This window comes from Pimephales promelas, chromosome 25 (genome assembly GCF_988280905.1).
Source record: "Pimephales promelas chromosome 25, fPimPro1.hap1.1, whole genome shotgun sequence".
Lineage (NCBI taxonomy): Eukaryota > Metazoa > Chordata > Actinopteri > Cypriniformes > Leuciscidae > Pimephales > Pimephales promelas.
In genome coordinates this window covers 20,666,737-20,683,704 of record NC_142793.1, presented here as the reverse complement: position 1 = coordinate 20,683,704, position 16,968 = coordinate 20,666,737, and the positions used below count along the sequence as shown (strand labels likewise).

The window sequence follows — 16,968 nt, the reverse complement described above, 5'->3', positions numbered from 1 at the left end:
TTGCTGCATTTGTGTATAATGTTTTATAGGGTTAATGCCAAATTTTGGCTATATTATTTAAAGGGATAGTTCACCCAAAAGTGCAATTTCTGCCATCTTTTACTCGCCAAGTACTATATTCAGTCATCCGTGGAAAACAAAAAGAGAAATTTTAAAGAATGTTCACGCTGCTCTTTTACAAAAAAAGCCCCCAAAAAAATGACACTTGTGCGCTATATTTCAAGTGTTTCGAAGCTTTTTCTCTCTTTGTCTTCTTTTTGTACCGCAGCACCTTCCATATACAAACATAAAATGGCTTTAAAGGAAGATACCAATGCTGATGTTGAACAGACAACTCCACATTGGAGGATAAATGTCTACCATTGTTTGCCTTTAGTTTTTGCTCTGGGAGCATTTCGGTCATATTTTACTCATCCTCGTCATTCAAGGCTTGTTTTTGCAGAACAATGAGGAAGTCAATGGGGCCCATAACAAAATTGGAGACATTTTTCCAAATATATTTTTTGTGTGTTCAGCAGAAGAATATGAGGGTTGACTAAATGACTAAATTTTAATTTTATGCTAAATTATCCTTTTAAAGGCATTGGTATCAATGTCAAACCTGGCAAAACTTCTTTTTACATGAATATTAGAACTTATAGGGAGAATCCCTCTGGAGCACCTTACGACTCACTCATGTTGGAGATATTGCATTTACTGCTTAAGAGTTGACACTTGGTTAATTTTTTTAAATATATTTTTACTGTACATTATGTCACATATTCAAAGCTAATTTTAAACACCCAAACAACACAGTCCTGTTTTTTTTCATTGTCCTTCTCTAGTTCAAGCCCTATGCTGCTGCAAACCAACCAGTCTTAACAATAAAGATGGGCCAACAATGATTCTTCAGCCTATCTGTGGTATTCCACTTTAATGACTTTTAAAGCTGAATGAGATCGTTAGGAGCAGCGCTGCCTCAGCATTTGTATGATTATACACAGCGCACTTTGAGCCCGGTAAATCTCTATCCAGAGATGCACTGAGCTGTCCTTGGCCATGTTAGTTCAGCTGATGATTTACTGGGTCAACTGCTTCCTGTCCTCTTAACAGCGTCCAACATTGATTCAAACGCATGTTACCCTTTTTGCAAGGAGATTGTTTAGGTATAAATATGTACTGTGACGACGGTGTGTATGTGATCCTGCAGATCTTGTCATGTTGCGTGATAGTGGACTGATGAGTCATAATGGATATATGGTTGCTTTGGCATTTTGGGAGCCTGCTATGGCATTGCTATGTGGTTGCTAGGCTGTTTTGTGTGGTTGCTAGGTCAAAGTCAAAAGAGATCCACCTCATCTCAGATAGAGAACTAAATATTTTATATATAATTACATATAAATTATATATTTTGTTTCTATTGTAATTGTTTTATTGGTCATAATTGTTTTACTGGTCACATTTTTCTCAAATTTGAACTTTTTATCTCATTGTCAATATCAATTGAAAATCTCATTTTTTGTCAGAATTTTGACTTTGTCATCAGTGATTTTTTTGTTATAATTATAATTTGTCCTCTTGTGTTATTATGTAATAATATCAACATATTTTTCATAGTAATTACTTTTTATCTTATAAAAATGGCTTTATGATTTGTAATAATGACTTGTCAATTAGATTTTATTTTCAATTGCCTTTTTGTCTTGGTCAAGATGTGATAAAAAGTGAATGAGGACAAAGTTTGCCAGTATTATGACTTTATCTCCTAATAATGCTTCTTTGTCATAATTTTCACTTTTTATCCCTTCACTATAAACAATTTTATCATCCACTGGAGGGAAATCATAAGTGATCTTAAATGATCTTAAAGGGAAAATTCACCCAAAAATTTCTAACACTTTGTTTTATGTAAAAATGTTTCTAAACCTGTATGATGTTCCATCTTTTTTAAAGCACAAAAGAAGATAATTTGAAAAACGTAGAATGAATGAATGTTAGGGGAGTTTTGGACACTCACTTTCATTGTATGGACAAAAAAAAATTACATGAGGGTGAATAATGACAGAATTTTCATTTTGTGGTGAACTATCCCTTTAAATTCCTTAAGCACCCATTATCTGAAATGGTTAAAGTTTTTCACATTGTTTTTGCGTCGATACACGTACCAGAAACAAATAAACCAGACTTTAAAATAAATAAAAATGCACTTGGGCTTGTCAATTGCCAAAAAGATCCCATTTGCAGAGCTTATGTAACCACGAAAATGGTTCTCAGACATAAAACAAGGCATGCCTGGATGGATTGTTGAGGAACCGTTTTAGCGATATCACGGCGGTGTGCGGTCATTAGGGATAAGGCCGCCTGCGCTAATATGCAGTTAATTCCTCATCCCGTTACCTTCAACTCCCTTTATGAGGACTGTATTAAAAACTCCAGTGGGATGTAAGTGCTGATGATGCGCCTTCGTTAATTGCGCCTCTCACCCTGAGCATCTGCTGATTTAGATGTGCTTCTGTTCCAGTCTGATACAGACACTCCAGCTGACAGTAATGTAGGCATTCGAGCATTGATTCTTCTGGACGCCGAGCATAAAACAGGACGTCAGCGACTCACACACGCAAGGTGCTTTGTGCACACACCCTGTGCTGGCCTTGGCTGCCCTCTAATCTTATTAGCTCGGTGATGTTTGCCATCCCAAGAGTTTCAAAACCATCCATTTATGTGTGTTTTAGCAGCCAGTTCGATAACAAGGGCAGGATATATCAGTATTACTGGATGTGTTCAAGTAATGGCTTTTTTGTAGGGCATGCTAATCTCCTGATCAATAACTGTAAACAAGGACACGTGATATGTTTGTTTGAATCCGCAAACACAACATTCTAGGTTGTACACAATGATCTGCATCCCATTTTTTTTTACTTTTCATTAATCTGTTAGAATGATGCTAATGCGATTTAGCATAGTAGCATGTGGTACATGCGAAATCTATAGGAGTGAATGAAAACAAACTCAGAAACGTGCTTAAACCTTAATTAAACAATAATCAATAAAAAAAAGTTATCACTGCTACATCTGTTTCCACTAGCAGGGCATCTGGGTATTATTGGGTGTAAATTGGCCTTTGCTGCCGTGTATTGTGGGAGTGAAATGAATGAGTGCACTATATAAGGGTATAGGCGATGATTTAGGACATATGCTTGTTTACTTGTTTAAATTTTAGGATTGGTTCAGCTGCATTTGATGAGAAATCTTTGCAACCAAAGTAGCCTATGCTCTACATGTAGCGAATGTGTGTACTGTATTGTACAATAATGTTGCCTACTAGTGCAACTAGTGGAAACTATGCTAGTGGAAACTATAGTAGGGAAGTATTCATATTCCTATGCAAGGAACATTTAAGTGGTTAGCTTAGCCACATTAGCCCCTGCTGGTAGATGCCATTCATTATACACTGAGTGTATGTGTCATATACAGAGAAGGATACATTTTGTATGCCATCTCTCATCTTTTCTTAAATCTGCCTGAAATTCTCTATGCAACAAGTCTCTTATTTACGATTCCCCACAAAAACTAGATCAGTCATTGCTGGCAGCTTTATTGTCCCCTTTTACATGGAGATCTTGTCCGACACCATTTGGTCCCTTGAGTTTGTGCTTAAGCGCGCAAATCACAGTCTTGCTTTTCCAGGGAGTCAGAAAGGCCACTATAAATTTCTTCTAGACATAAATCACATGTGAGGATATCACTTCTACTTTCTGTATGGGGTGAGGAAGTTTCTTTGTAATGTGCTTATTTTCTAGGAAACAATGATTAATGATGTAGTTGTGCAATATCGTGTAGTTATAGTTATGCATGATTACGGTGATCAATAGTCCTATATTTTAAATCCATATAGCCTACAGTTAAGTAGACAGTTTGTCTTTTTATTAAACACTCTGCACGAGCCAATTGAAGCAGAACATTAGCTCTTTGGTTGTCGTGGTTGTTTTATGTTGCCCACGCTTATTGTTCTACGGGACGTACAACAGCTAGCAGTGTTGCCGTAGCAGTGAATCAGTTCATTTGAGTCTGAAAACACAGTTTAAGATGGTAACTGTGTTCTGGATCGTGATAACTTAATTCTAGCTGGTCTTAGCTGATCATAACTAGTTGCTAATAGCTTAGCAAGCATTGTTGATGAATAAATGGAAAGCTTAGGCTAAGGCAGTTTACACATCGACTCACCTCTGTTATGAGGATTAGCTAATGGCTACAATATAGGCTAAGCTAAATCAGTAAGCTGGTTGCTAATAGCGTAATAAACAACATTAATGAATATAGCCTAAGCTAAATGAGTTAGCTGGTTGCTAATAGCGTAATAAACAACATTGATGAATATAGCCTAAGCTAAATCAGTTAGTTGGTTGCTAATAGCTTAATAAGCATAGCAGTTGGCTGGTAGCTAGCCTTTAGCGCCATTGACAAATAAATAGAAAGCTAACAGATAAACTCACCTTTGTCTTGAGTATTAGCAGATGGCTAATTGCTTAATACGCAGCATTAATGAATATAAGTTCAGTCAGTAAGCTGGTTATTAATAGCTTAGCAAGCACCAGATGAATAAATAAAATAGTTTACAGTTAGCCAAATCTGACTGTCATAATGAATATTAGCTGGTTGTTAGCTATTTATTAACAAATAATTAAATCCATTAGCTGGTTGATTGCTAATAGCTAGCAAGCACAGTAAGCCTAGTGAGTACTCAGACGCATAATTATGTTTGTTAGCTGCTATAGGCTATACACCTGATAGCATATTTTATTATTTCGTAGAAGCAGATCATATTTTAGCTGAAAATTATGACTTCACTACCTGTAAATATGAACTTTTCAGGAGGACTTGAATGCACCATAAGCATAATTCATGTATCGGATTTCTGGTGTCCTAAATAACTCCCCCGAATAGATGTGATTACACAGGCACGAATGCATTTAGCCTACAAAAGGATCACATCCAAATGTATTATAGATTTTAGATTTGCTTGATCTTAATGTTCAAAGTGTTTCTACTGGAAACCTGTCATTTGACTCTATTAATACCCAGTGAAAAGCCATGAATGAGAACACACACACTGACATCTTGTCTTTCTGTGGTTCCAGCAGTTGTACTGAGTCTCGTAAAAGCACATGTGCACCTGCACAGATGGTATCAGTTATTGGCAAGTAAGGTAATTTAGAAGACTGTAAACTTTAACAGCTTCCAATTCCCACTCTGTGTATTAATAATTATAGGCTCATGGGCAATAAAGTGGGAATGAGACAAGAATTGTTGTGCAGGCCTACTATTAGTTGTGCACCCAGCAAATAACCCCATATATATATAAAAAAAAAAAAGTAAAGTGAGGCTTCAACGCTGACTTTTCAAAATATATCAACATTTTATTATATCATATAGACCTACATAAATGAACATATTCTCTTCTTTTCAAATGAGTCATACTCTCACATCCCTAACTGAATTGCAATAATATCAGATATGAGTCAACATCAAAATGAATTAGGGCAGCGAATATTTCGCATGAGGCATATACTGTAGGTGTAATGACATTTGTCTAGTCTACCCCATCCACACAGCTCACGTCTGATATTTTTTCTTTATTTGCATAAGCTTGGCACTACTTTACCTTCCACACTCTGAATGTACACTTGGATATGTTCCTAATAACAGTGCACACTTATCCAGGGTTTAACATTAACATCACATAAACGGTCTTCAGAAAATCTTGACTAAACCGCTCAATTCATATGGATTCGTTTTTTGATCTCTTTATGAACTGTTATGAAAGTCTTACGGGTTTGGAGCGACATGAGGGTGAGTAATTAATGACAGTATTGTTGTTTTTGGGTGAACCATCTCTTTTAAACGTGTCCGACTAAGCCTCCTCTTGTCGACTAATGACATCTGCTAATAGTTTTTAAAAAATATATTTTCAAGTGCACATTCAATACAATAAAGCGCACCTCTTTTTCACAAGGGCCATCATGAGGTACAACAATCACATGACTAACAAGAATGAAATCAAGACAAAGACACTCAGATATGTATATGTTTATTAAGTTAATAAATATTACTTTAACATTTCGAAATTTCACAAATGCACATACAGAAATCTGGTGAAAAATAAAGCTGTACTATTCTAGTATTCAATAATCAGAAATAGCTTGGGTGGATGAAAGTTAACAACTGTTCACTGTTAGTGTAATTATGATTTTTGTCTGAGGTTGAAGTTATTTTTTCCAGTATTCCGGGGACAACCATTTCCATTTATCAGCCTACAAGAAACAACAGGTACATTATTACAATCATTATGAGATAAGCTTCCACAATCATCTATAAATATTACATTCAACTAAAAATCTTAATGAATATGCTTATACCAAAATCACTCACCTTAATGGCCCGGGAAGAAATAATCTGCTTGGGTTTTAAGTCTGTTAGCATCTCGTAGGTATTAGTGTGTGATTTCTCCCCTGCTCTCGCTGTAGGTTGCGAGTCGGGAATCTGCTCGTACGTGTCGTCAACCAGGAAGTGATTTGGAACGGGTTCAAGAGGCACCTCGGCATACGTAGCATCGTTTTCCTGCGCGCTGACCTTTGACATTCTCATCCCCGCCATGTTTTGGTTGCCAGGTGTTCCGGCTAATTGATACAGTGATGAATTGCACAGTACATCCAGGCTGTTGCTAAGACCGGGCAACATGTTGGTGGTGGGACTGTTGAGCGGTTGTATATGGGAAGAGATTTGCGGTTGGCTTCTTCTGTTAAAAAGTCCTTCCTCTTCACCGTCGTCATCCAGGAACGGTAGAGATTGACTTCTGCAGTTCGGCACTACGAGCTCTGAGTAAATTGTTCCATGGTTTGTGGCGGGGATTTTCTGTTGTCTCTGGGCTCTGAGTTCCCTTCTAGCTGTAAGTGAAATGTCTTTGCCCTCGATTGGCGTTCTGACTCTTCCTTTCAACTTCTGGAGGTCTACCGTAGTATACAGAACTCTTTCTGTGCTGGACTTTACATCCAAGGAGGCGGTTTTCAGAGGAGGGCATTTTCTTGGCACTGGAGGTACTGCCTGTGGAAGGAAATCATAATTATCCAGATATGAAGCCACACAGTAAGATGTTTAAGCACTTTAAAGGAGTCATGAACTGGCTCTTTAAATTTTATTATATTGTTTTCTGAGGTCAACTTATGACGTTCGCTTGGTTTTTGCTTTCAAAAACATCAAAATGAATAAGTAATAGGCTATTTTGTACCCTAGTTTTGAGCCTAGCTCAAAAACGCTCGGTTTTTATGGGCGTCTCGCACTGAAGACTTGGAAGTAAACGCCCACTGCTGTGAGTGGGTAACAGTTTTGCATATTATAATGAGTTTCAACTCACACGGTTACACTTTATGGTAACACTTTATTTTACAGTGTCCTTGTTATATGTAAATTATGCGTAATACATGCAACTAATCCTCAACCAAACTCTAATACTTTAGAAAGTGCATGTTGTTAATTAATATTACTCATTACTTATTTGTATAATTACACTGTAACATAGTGTAACCCACTTTATTTTAAGGTGTCACTGTTTCAGTGTACTTAGACATTTAAGTACTGAGTAACAATACAATGTTTACTATAGGATTAGGGTTTGATTTAGGGTTAGTTGTGTGTAAGTTGTGTGCTATTGCTATAGTAACTACATGTAACATGTAACAAGCACGCTGTAAAGTGTTACCAAAACACATTTGCTACTATTGAGGTAGGATACAGGTACGGTTAGGGACGGGTTAGGTGGTTAAGTAGGTTTAAGGGTAGGTTAAGGTGTCAAGGAATGGTCAACAGTGTAATTACAGGTATTAAATACAACTGTAATTGCATGCAAGTAATTTCAAAATATAAGTACAATGTAAAAACATGTATTTTTTGTAATGATTAATTATATGGTATTACATAATAAAGACACTTCATATAAAATTGGACCACATTTACACACAATTATAATCAGTAAATGAAGTGTGCATGATTTTTTTTTTTTTTTTTTTTTTTTTTTACAATTTAATAAATACAACAAGGTAACCAATCAACTCAAATGAATTACAAAAAACAAAACAAATGGCATATGTGACGTACCGGTGTGTTTCTGTTGCCCTTGGGTGGCAAGGCGGGAGGTTGTATTGAGTTGTGTTTTTTACACTGATCATCCCAAATATCCTTCACAGCATTAACACTCAGTCCTGGCTTTTCCCTCACGTCAAAGTGAATTACATCATACAGCTCGCTTGTGGAAGACTGCAACACAAAATGAAAAAATGTTTAGAAAAGCAATAGCACATGGTAATATGCTTGCCTTGTACATATATATATATATATATATAATTCAAGCATTGGGTTAATTAAGGGTTTTGTAATAGTTTTTAAAAACATCACCAGGGCTTCTGATCAAAAATACAGTAAAAACAGAAATACTGTGAATCATTATTAAATTTTAAATATCTGTTTTCTATTTGAGTATATTGTAAAATTTGTTTTTTTGGGGAGGGTTTTTGGATTTTGATTAAAAAAATAGGATTCTTTGATTAATAGAAAGTTCAAAAGAACAGTGTTAATGTGAAGTAGAATTACAAACGTCTTTCCTGTCACTTTTGATCAATATAATGCATCCTTGCTGAACAAAAGTATTAATTTCTTAAAAAATCATCTTACTGAAACCAAAACCTTTGAACGCTAATGTGTAAAATACAAAGTATTTTCTTAAAATATATAATATGATAAATTTGTATAGGCTATACAGTACAAACTCACCTCAAAACACGAGAGTGTCAGATATTCTCCAAATGGTTCAATGGGGCTTGACTTGTAATATTCAATGAGGCTAGTCAGAGTGTCGTGCATCTCTGTGTCGCCCGTCACAATAAAACGCCCATCTTTATTCTGATTGATGACAAAGTGCCGACATCGATCGCGACCTCTGAAAAACAATTATTTGCACCATTAAAAAAAAAATCAGTACATTTAAGAACAAATATTAATTGAAAACATTATAATATTTTAAGAATTGACATCACAAGCTTAAGATTAACCCCAGAAAATTCAGGAACGCAAACCAAAAGTTTGCATTTTAAATGTTTCAAGGAAATGCAAACATCTGGCTATTAGTGGAGTCATTTTAGAGGAAAAGTACAATGATAAATGGTCCACCAATGAAATTTCCAGCCCCTATTTTGTTTCTAAATACACTTACCTATATGAAAGAATATATCCAGTGGCTTTATCACTGAGCCGAATGAGGAAACAGCCCAGTTCCTTGTCTTTCAGATGCTCCTCTGCATCCCTGTGAAACATGACACCACCACAAATTATGATAGAGTTCCAACTTTGAATAATGCTTGCACAACAGAATGAGATTATGCAACTGAAAATTCCAAATGTAATCGTTCCAAAACTAAAGGTTCCAAAAGGATTTTCCGCTGCAATGCCATTGAAGAATCATTTTTGGTTCCAAAGAACCTTTCAGTGAACAGCTCTTAAAGGGATAGTTCACCCAGAAATGAAAATTCTGTCATTTACTCGCCCTCATGTTGTTCCAAACCTGTATGAGTTCATTCTTCTGTCGAACATAAAACAAGATATTTTGAAGAATGTTGGTAATCAACAGGACCCCCCCAAAAAATAAAATAAATTAATAAATACTATGGCTGCGGTCAACTGTGTGGTTGCCGACACTCTTCAAAATATATCTTCTTTTGTGTTCAACATAAGAATGAAATTCATTCAGGTTTGGAACAACTTGAGGGTGAGTAAGCGATGACGAAATTTTCCTTTATAGGTGAACTATCCCTCTTTCTATAAAGAACCTTTTGTGGAATGGAAAGATTCCACGAATGTTAAAAGTTCTTCATGGAACAATCGATGACAATAAAGATCCTTTCTTTTCAGAAAGAAGGTTTGACTCAGTAACACTCTATAAGGTTTGATTTGCCAACACTATTAGTTAATATGAACTAACAAAGACAAATACTTTTATTTATAGCATGTATTAATATAATATTTTTAAGATCTAAAGTTGTATTTGTTAACACTAGTTAATGAACAAACATGAACATTTTGGTAACACTTTAAGGTGAAGTAGTTATACGTTACATCTACCTACTATAGTAATAACAACAAATTATGCATAATTACAAGTAACAAACCTTAAACCAAGGCCTAACCCTAACATTAACCCTATAGTAAGTACATGTAGTTAATTAATATTACTCTACTTAAATATATAATTACACTTTAACAATGACACCTTAAAATAAAGGGTTACACTTGTAACTTATGTACTTACTATAGGGTTATACACTGTAAAAAAATGTATGATTTGTAATCACAACATTTTTTCTTTTGTCAAATCAACTTAGATCATTTATGTAGTTCAGATAACATAATATTTTGAGTTTATGGTAATTAAATTAATCTCCATTGTATTAACTCAATTTTAAAATTTTAAATTAAAATTTTAAGGCAAACAGGTTACTTATTTTTTTTAAGTTAAACCAACAATATTTATTTTACAGTGTAGGATAGGGTTTGGTTGAGGCTTAGTTGCATGTAATTATGCATAATTTACTGTAATTACTACTACGGTAAGTACGTAACGTGTAACTACGTCACCTTAAAATAGTGTTACCAAATAAAGTGTATCTAACATTTTCATCAACTTAGATAAGTTAAAGGGATACTCCACTTTTTTGGGAAATAGCCTCATTTTGCAACTCCCCCAGAGTTGAACGCTTGGGTTTTACCATTTTCGAACCCATTCAGCCGATTTTCTGATATTTAGAAGAATATCAGAAACCAGACAGTTTCTGGTCCCATTGACTTCCATAATAGGAAAAAATATATGGAAGTCAATGAGACCAGAAACTGTCTGAATGGATTCGAAAATGGTAAAACCCAAGTGTTTAACTCTGGGGGAGTTGTAAAATGAGCCTATTTCCAAAAAAAAAAAAGTGGAGTGTCCCTTTAAAATATATTCATCATTGTCAGTTCATGTTAGTTAATGCATTAAGTAATGTATAAACAAATGTGACCTTACTGTAAAGTGTTCCCAATAACCCTGTATTTTTGGACTGAAATGAAAAACGGTTGTATCACACTTAAAAACATCCGTTGCCTGTTCTAAAAGTTTGTTTCTCAGAAACATTTCTTACTTTCTGCTGATAAATCCTTGGAACCATTCGGGAAAGTTGCCGTTGTGGAGAATTAAAGGCGCCTGGGTCTCTGTAAACCACTTCAGGGCCAGTTCCCTCAGTTTGCTCTCAGTGTTCTCCAGGACGTCTCCTTCAGGCTGGCTGTGGTCCATCCTCACACGGTCCTGTGTCAATATAGAAAGGCAGATGAGACGACGCACACGACGGCTCTAAACCCTGCAGGTCCACACCAACAGTCTCATTTGCCTATTTTCCCGGCAATGTCATAAAACGCCTGTGGCTGTTTCAACGGAGCCATTGTTCTTGTTTATCATGGCAGAGCAGAGTCTGCTCGGCATGGTTGCATTTGACCACACAAGGCACATTTCTCAGTGAAAGCGAAACGGACGGAGGTCATGTAAATTTCCCATAAGCTCACCAGCCCACCGTTACTGTAATGTTATGATCTCGGAAGCCACAAATTAGATCACGTTACAAGTGATACTGCTGTGTAAAAGAGATGACCTGTGTGAGCTTGAGAGGAAATGAGACCATCCATCCACGAAAAATCAGCTTGACTGTTTGATTCCCTTACTGTGACATTCAGGTGTGACGTGGGATTTAAGCGTGCCATGGCGTGTCACGTACCTTTAGGCGAAACACCAGGCAGGAGTGGAACCTGTGAGGTTTCGGCCTCCTCTGGTCCATCGGATGTGTTCTTGCGAGGTAGTTAAGCTGTGTTTTAGAGCTGTACTGTCTTTTGCAGTGTCCGCTGCTCCATACAGATCCTATGAATATATAAATGTAGAAACATCAGTTCAGTTCACTGTAGAGACTTCCATAGAAAACTGTTTGTTATAGGTTCCTTTGTTCTCTCTTTATTGGTTGATTTATAGATTTTTCCTGTTCAAAAATTAAATTAAATAATTAAATGTTTGTAAATTACTTAAAAGAAAGGGACTTAATAACAGCAGGTTTATTTATTTATCTATGTATCTAACAAAGCCACTTGTTAGGTTCCTTTTTTCTTTCTTTCTTTTTTACTATTGATTGGTTGTTCAAGTTATTGATTGACAATTTTGATTGATTGACAAAGTTATTTTTGTTAAAAACTTCCATAAATACTATCTCTTTTTTTTCTTTTATTTTCTTGTCTTGATTGTTTATTTATTTTTAGTTATAGCCTACATACAGTATATATATATATATATATATATATATATCCTTAAATTTAATAAGTAATTTTTTTCAGTAATTGCGTAGTGACTTTAATTTCACACTACCACACAATTTATTGCCATATTCATCAGCCAATGTTTTACAAATATTACAAATATATCATACTTAAATAATTAACAAAAAAAAAAAAATAGATTAGGCCTATTTTTATTTTACAGTGCCTGTGTTACATGTTACAAGTCGTTACTTTAAGCAAAAGTTGAACAAACATTACACATATATTATACTTAAATAATTAACAAAAAATAAGTTAGGCCTATTTTACAGTCCCCATGTTACACGTTACAAGTCGTTACTTTAGTAATAAATATTAAGTAGGTAGCTATGCATGTAACTACCAAACATCCTAACCTTATAATTAGTTAATTTATTACGTAGAAGTATGCTACTTCAATGTATAATTAAATACGCTGAGACATGGATATCTTAAAACAAAGTGTAACCAACATAATAATGATTATTGTAGATTAATATTCCTTCAAATCACCGTTAAATCTTGGACATTGCCAGAGACGTACCTGTTGGTGCTCGTGGAAGCGTGCAGTGTGATTTGAGGGTCATGTTGCTCAAGATTAAAACTGTCCTCAGTCTCTCACACGCCTGAGACACTTCTGAAGAACATTATGAAGGTGTGTTGACTGTTATACCTCGCTGACATTCACCTCACACATTGTTCCACACTGGGTTTGGAAAAACAGAGTGTTATACAGAGGGTAAGACGCTCAGCTCACGGATGAATGACAGCGCGAGGGAGGAAGGAAAAAACACAAACATTCTTATAGATCACAGCAGTTTCCTGAAGAGAAATGGAACGCGCAGAGGAAAGAAATGTGGTCTATCTCTCTCTCACACACACACACACACACACACACACACACACACACACACACACACACACACACTCTCTCTTTCTGATTGTATCGGTGGGTTTTGTACTTGCAGGAAGTCATGAACCTGTCTATGGTCATGTAATGTAAACCCATTTTGAAAACACAAGTGTGATACTTGACATGCCTATATATAATTTACAGAATATATAATAGCCTATATGCTAATGTAATGTAATACCTAATGTTAACATTAAACCTTAAAATCTGTTTCGTGAAAATTAGGGTCCCCAAACGCATCATGTTAGTAAAGAGGTTGTGGCAACCCGGCACAGAATCCTTAACTGACTCATCAAGGTTAAAGTGTGTGTACTGTATTTTTGTGGTTTTTGCCCAGGGCTGGTCTGATCGGTTCTCCCCACCCCTCACACGTGGGACAACAGCCTCCTCAGAAACAGTGTGTGTGTGTGTGTGTGTGTGTGTGTGTGTGTGTGTGTGTGTGTCACGCTGGTGGACAGGGTTTTCCTGAGACCTTCCATCAGTGTCTCAGCATTACTGTACTCTATATCAGCTCTAGTTTAGGTCTAGTTTAGGGACTGTACTTGTTCCTTATTTGGTGTTGTTGACTCACTTGCATGCTATGGTACAACCACATAGGCCTACAAAATAAGATTGTTCACTTCATTTCAACCAGTTTTATTTATTTCATGAGGCACAAAAAGAAAAGGCCTTTCGTTTTCAGCTGACGGTATGCACCCACATTCTTCCTAACTTCCTATAATGTTAAAAAAGTGAAATTGTTCTTGTGACTAATAAGACCTGTTTCAACAAATGTTAATCAGTTGTGATGTGGAGGAGTTCCTTTTCAAAAAGTTACAGTATTCTTTAAAAGTTCAATTTCCTGTGCTCAAGATCAGCATGAAAAGTTTAATGCTGATACATACCATTAAAAAAAATGGGTAAGAATGTATATATATTCGTTATTTATTTATTTTAAAAGTCTCTTATGTTCACTAAGTTTGTTTCCACCATGAAATAAAAACTATGGTAATTTAAACTTTTTATCTCACAATTTGGACTTTTTTCCTCACAATTACGAGATAAACAATTGTGAGGTTTAAAGTCAGAATTGGAAATATAGACTTTCAATTCTGATTGATAAACTCCCAATTGTGAGAAAAGTCAGAGAGTTAGGATCAGAATTGTTCACAATCACAGATACACGAAAAAGAAAACCCGCTGTATTATTCATGCCAGGCCAGTAGGTGGCGATGTCACTTTGTATGTAATACGCACAACGTAACCGTTTTCCCAAATTCACGTTTTTGTAGTTCGCACTGTTTTCAGGGCCCCCCAATTACCAATTTAAATGATTTATTAAGTGTTGGAAACAAGCTTCCAAAATAATTCTGCATTTATTTTATCAGTACAAACAGTAGTGTTGTGAAATATTATTACAATTAAAAATAACTGTTTTCTATGATAATAATTAAAAGTCATTTATTCCTACGGCAAATCAATACTTCAGTCTTCAGTGTCACATGATCCTTCAGAAATCATTCTAATATGCCGATTTGCTTCTTATTATTTGAAATAGGCTAGATTTGTATACTGTATGAAGAGTTCAGATGCAAAAGCCTCTAAGTGTCATTTGAAATTTTCTTCTAGAATGATAATTTTTATCAAGCTTGTATATTTAAGTTCAGTGATTTCACTTAAATGGCAATGAAGATTACCTATTAATTGTTATTTAAGTGAAATTACTGAACTTAAATATACAAGTTTGATAAAATCATCATTAAAGAAGAAAATTTCAAATGGCATTTAGAGGTTTTTGCATCTGAACTCTTCATATATATATATATATATATATATATATATATATATATATATATATAACCAGTTGACCAGTTCATCATTCATTGTTAATCAAATACTGAATGAGGGACACATTTTGTTGAATAACCCACTTGGCCCTCAAAGATTTGAGGCCAGAAGTTTAAACCGAAGGTAAAAGGAAAAAAAGACACTTATCAGTGAGATGCTGTGAAGGAATATAGTGACATTTTAGAAAGGTCAGACGTCTGTTTACAGCGGAGGATGTCAGAGTGACAGTTACGTCTGTTTGTTGCAGATCCTTGTGCCTTCTTTAAAAATTATGATAACGGCCATAAGAATAAAAGAAAACAAAACAAAAAAAAAACAAGCTAAAAGATTTTTTTTTTTGGACTCATAGTTTTAATTATGGATTTTATCAAAAAGAAAAAGAAAAGAAATAAAAATAACATTGCAAGTAAGAAACAGTGGACCGTGGTAGAATTTTACTATAATGTCACATTTTTTCACACTAACAATAAAAACTGTGGTATAGCCTAATTAACAATTAACATTTAAACGCATACTGTAAAGTCGTTCACTACCCCCCTCCTCATTAATTTTTTCAAGTTAGACATCAACCTGCTTAGTATTCCTCATTATAAAATTTTATAAAAGAATACAGCTGTTTTCCCATTATTTTTTTGTAAAAATTGTATCGGATTGCTAATGAACTGTGGTGTAACAGTGTAAGTATATTTTTTTATATTGAAGTATATTTACATCAATAATACAGATTTTGATGACTGAATAAGTGCAATCTTGTCTGATACACAATGATGTTTCAGTAATAGTTACCGCAGGCAGAAAACAAAATAATAGGAAGTATCATCAGCAAAACTTGAAATGGCAATACTGAACGCAATCTAATATTAATGTCACTGAAGAGATAAAAATTTTGATTTTGAATATGTTGAGAAAGATAGTTTTGAGAATTTGTTTGAGATGGCGAATATGGGCCAGATGCTAAATGCCAGATGCTTTATTTTATTCTTCTGCAATTGTTACAATATAAGGAGAGTTTTATATTATCACGGCAGGTAGAGATCCATCCGTGTAAGATATAGATCCGGGTCTCAAAAGACCTGAATATGTAATAATGATTGGCGAAACATTCATGCTTTTAAGGGTTAAACGTAAAGATGAATAAATGTAGGCTATTACTTAGTTAGTGTTTAACTAACTGGACCTTATTGCAAAGTGTTACCATAATTGTTAATTGTTAATTGTACAGAAGCCACTGTTTATGCAATATATATATATATATATATATATTCTTTAAATCTGGTTTTCTGGTGTTTTCCAGCTCTGAATAAAGCAGTTAGTAACGTGACTTGTTTCGTTGGTTTCAACAGATGTCATAGAGCGGCTTGTGGTGCAGGAAACCAAAGTGTTTCCCTCTCACTTTTCATCTCAAACAAATTGTTAAAGCAGCAGCCATGGCAACCAGAGATATTTTTGGGGGCATGGAAACAGTTTAACAAACAAAAGTTAACGTTTTGACATACTAACAAGCAGAACGTCAGATTCAGAGATAATGGAAGTCCTGCTTATAAGTATGTCAGACTTTTTGCCGAAGGTCAAAAGCATTAAATGGTTTCTGTCACATGAGATGAGAGCAGAATCATATAGGCTTGTCCTCTCATCTCATTTCTCTGAGGATCACTTTCATTCCCTGGGTAGGATCAGTCTCTTCTAATGTAATTCGTCTGTATTATTCATGTTTCTAGTTATCCCAGTAGACGGGATGATGTTCAGCATGTAAAACAAGCATATCCGATAATTTATGAACATATTTATAATCTATTTTTCTATTTTATTGATGCCAGAGGGAATATCAAATATGAAGC

The 16,968-nt window shown here is 35.1% G+C and overlaps 1 protein-coding gene across 1 annotated transcript; it reads right to left on the bottom strand.

Moving 5' to 3' along the window:
- Window positions 1–6,050: 6,050 nt before the first annotated feature.
- LOC120460280 (uncharacterized) lies at window positions 6,051–13,189 on the bottom strand. The gene is made up of 8 exons (XM_039647965.2): window positions 12,935–13,189; window positions 11,826–11,965; window positions 11,199–11,362; window positions 9,242–9,331; window positions 8,803–8,968; window positions 8,131–8,289; window positions 6,409–7,080; window positions 6,051–6,290 (listed from the first exon to the last, which is right to left on the bottom strand). Exons 1-8 carry the CDS (start codon window positions 12,975–12,977, stop codon window positions 6,246–6,248), a joined length of 1,479 nt encoding a protein of 492 aa, XP_039503899.1. The 5' UTR covers window positions 12,978–13,189; the 3' UTR covers window positions 6,051–6,245.
- Window positions 13,190–16,968: the final 3,779 nt, after the last annotated feature.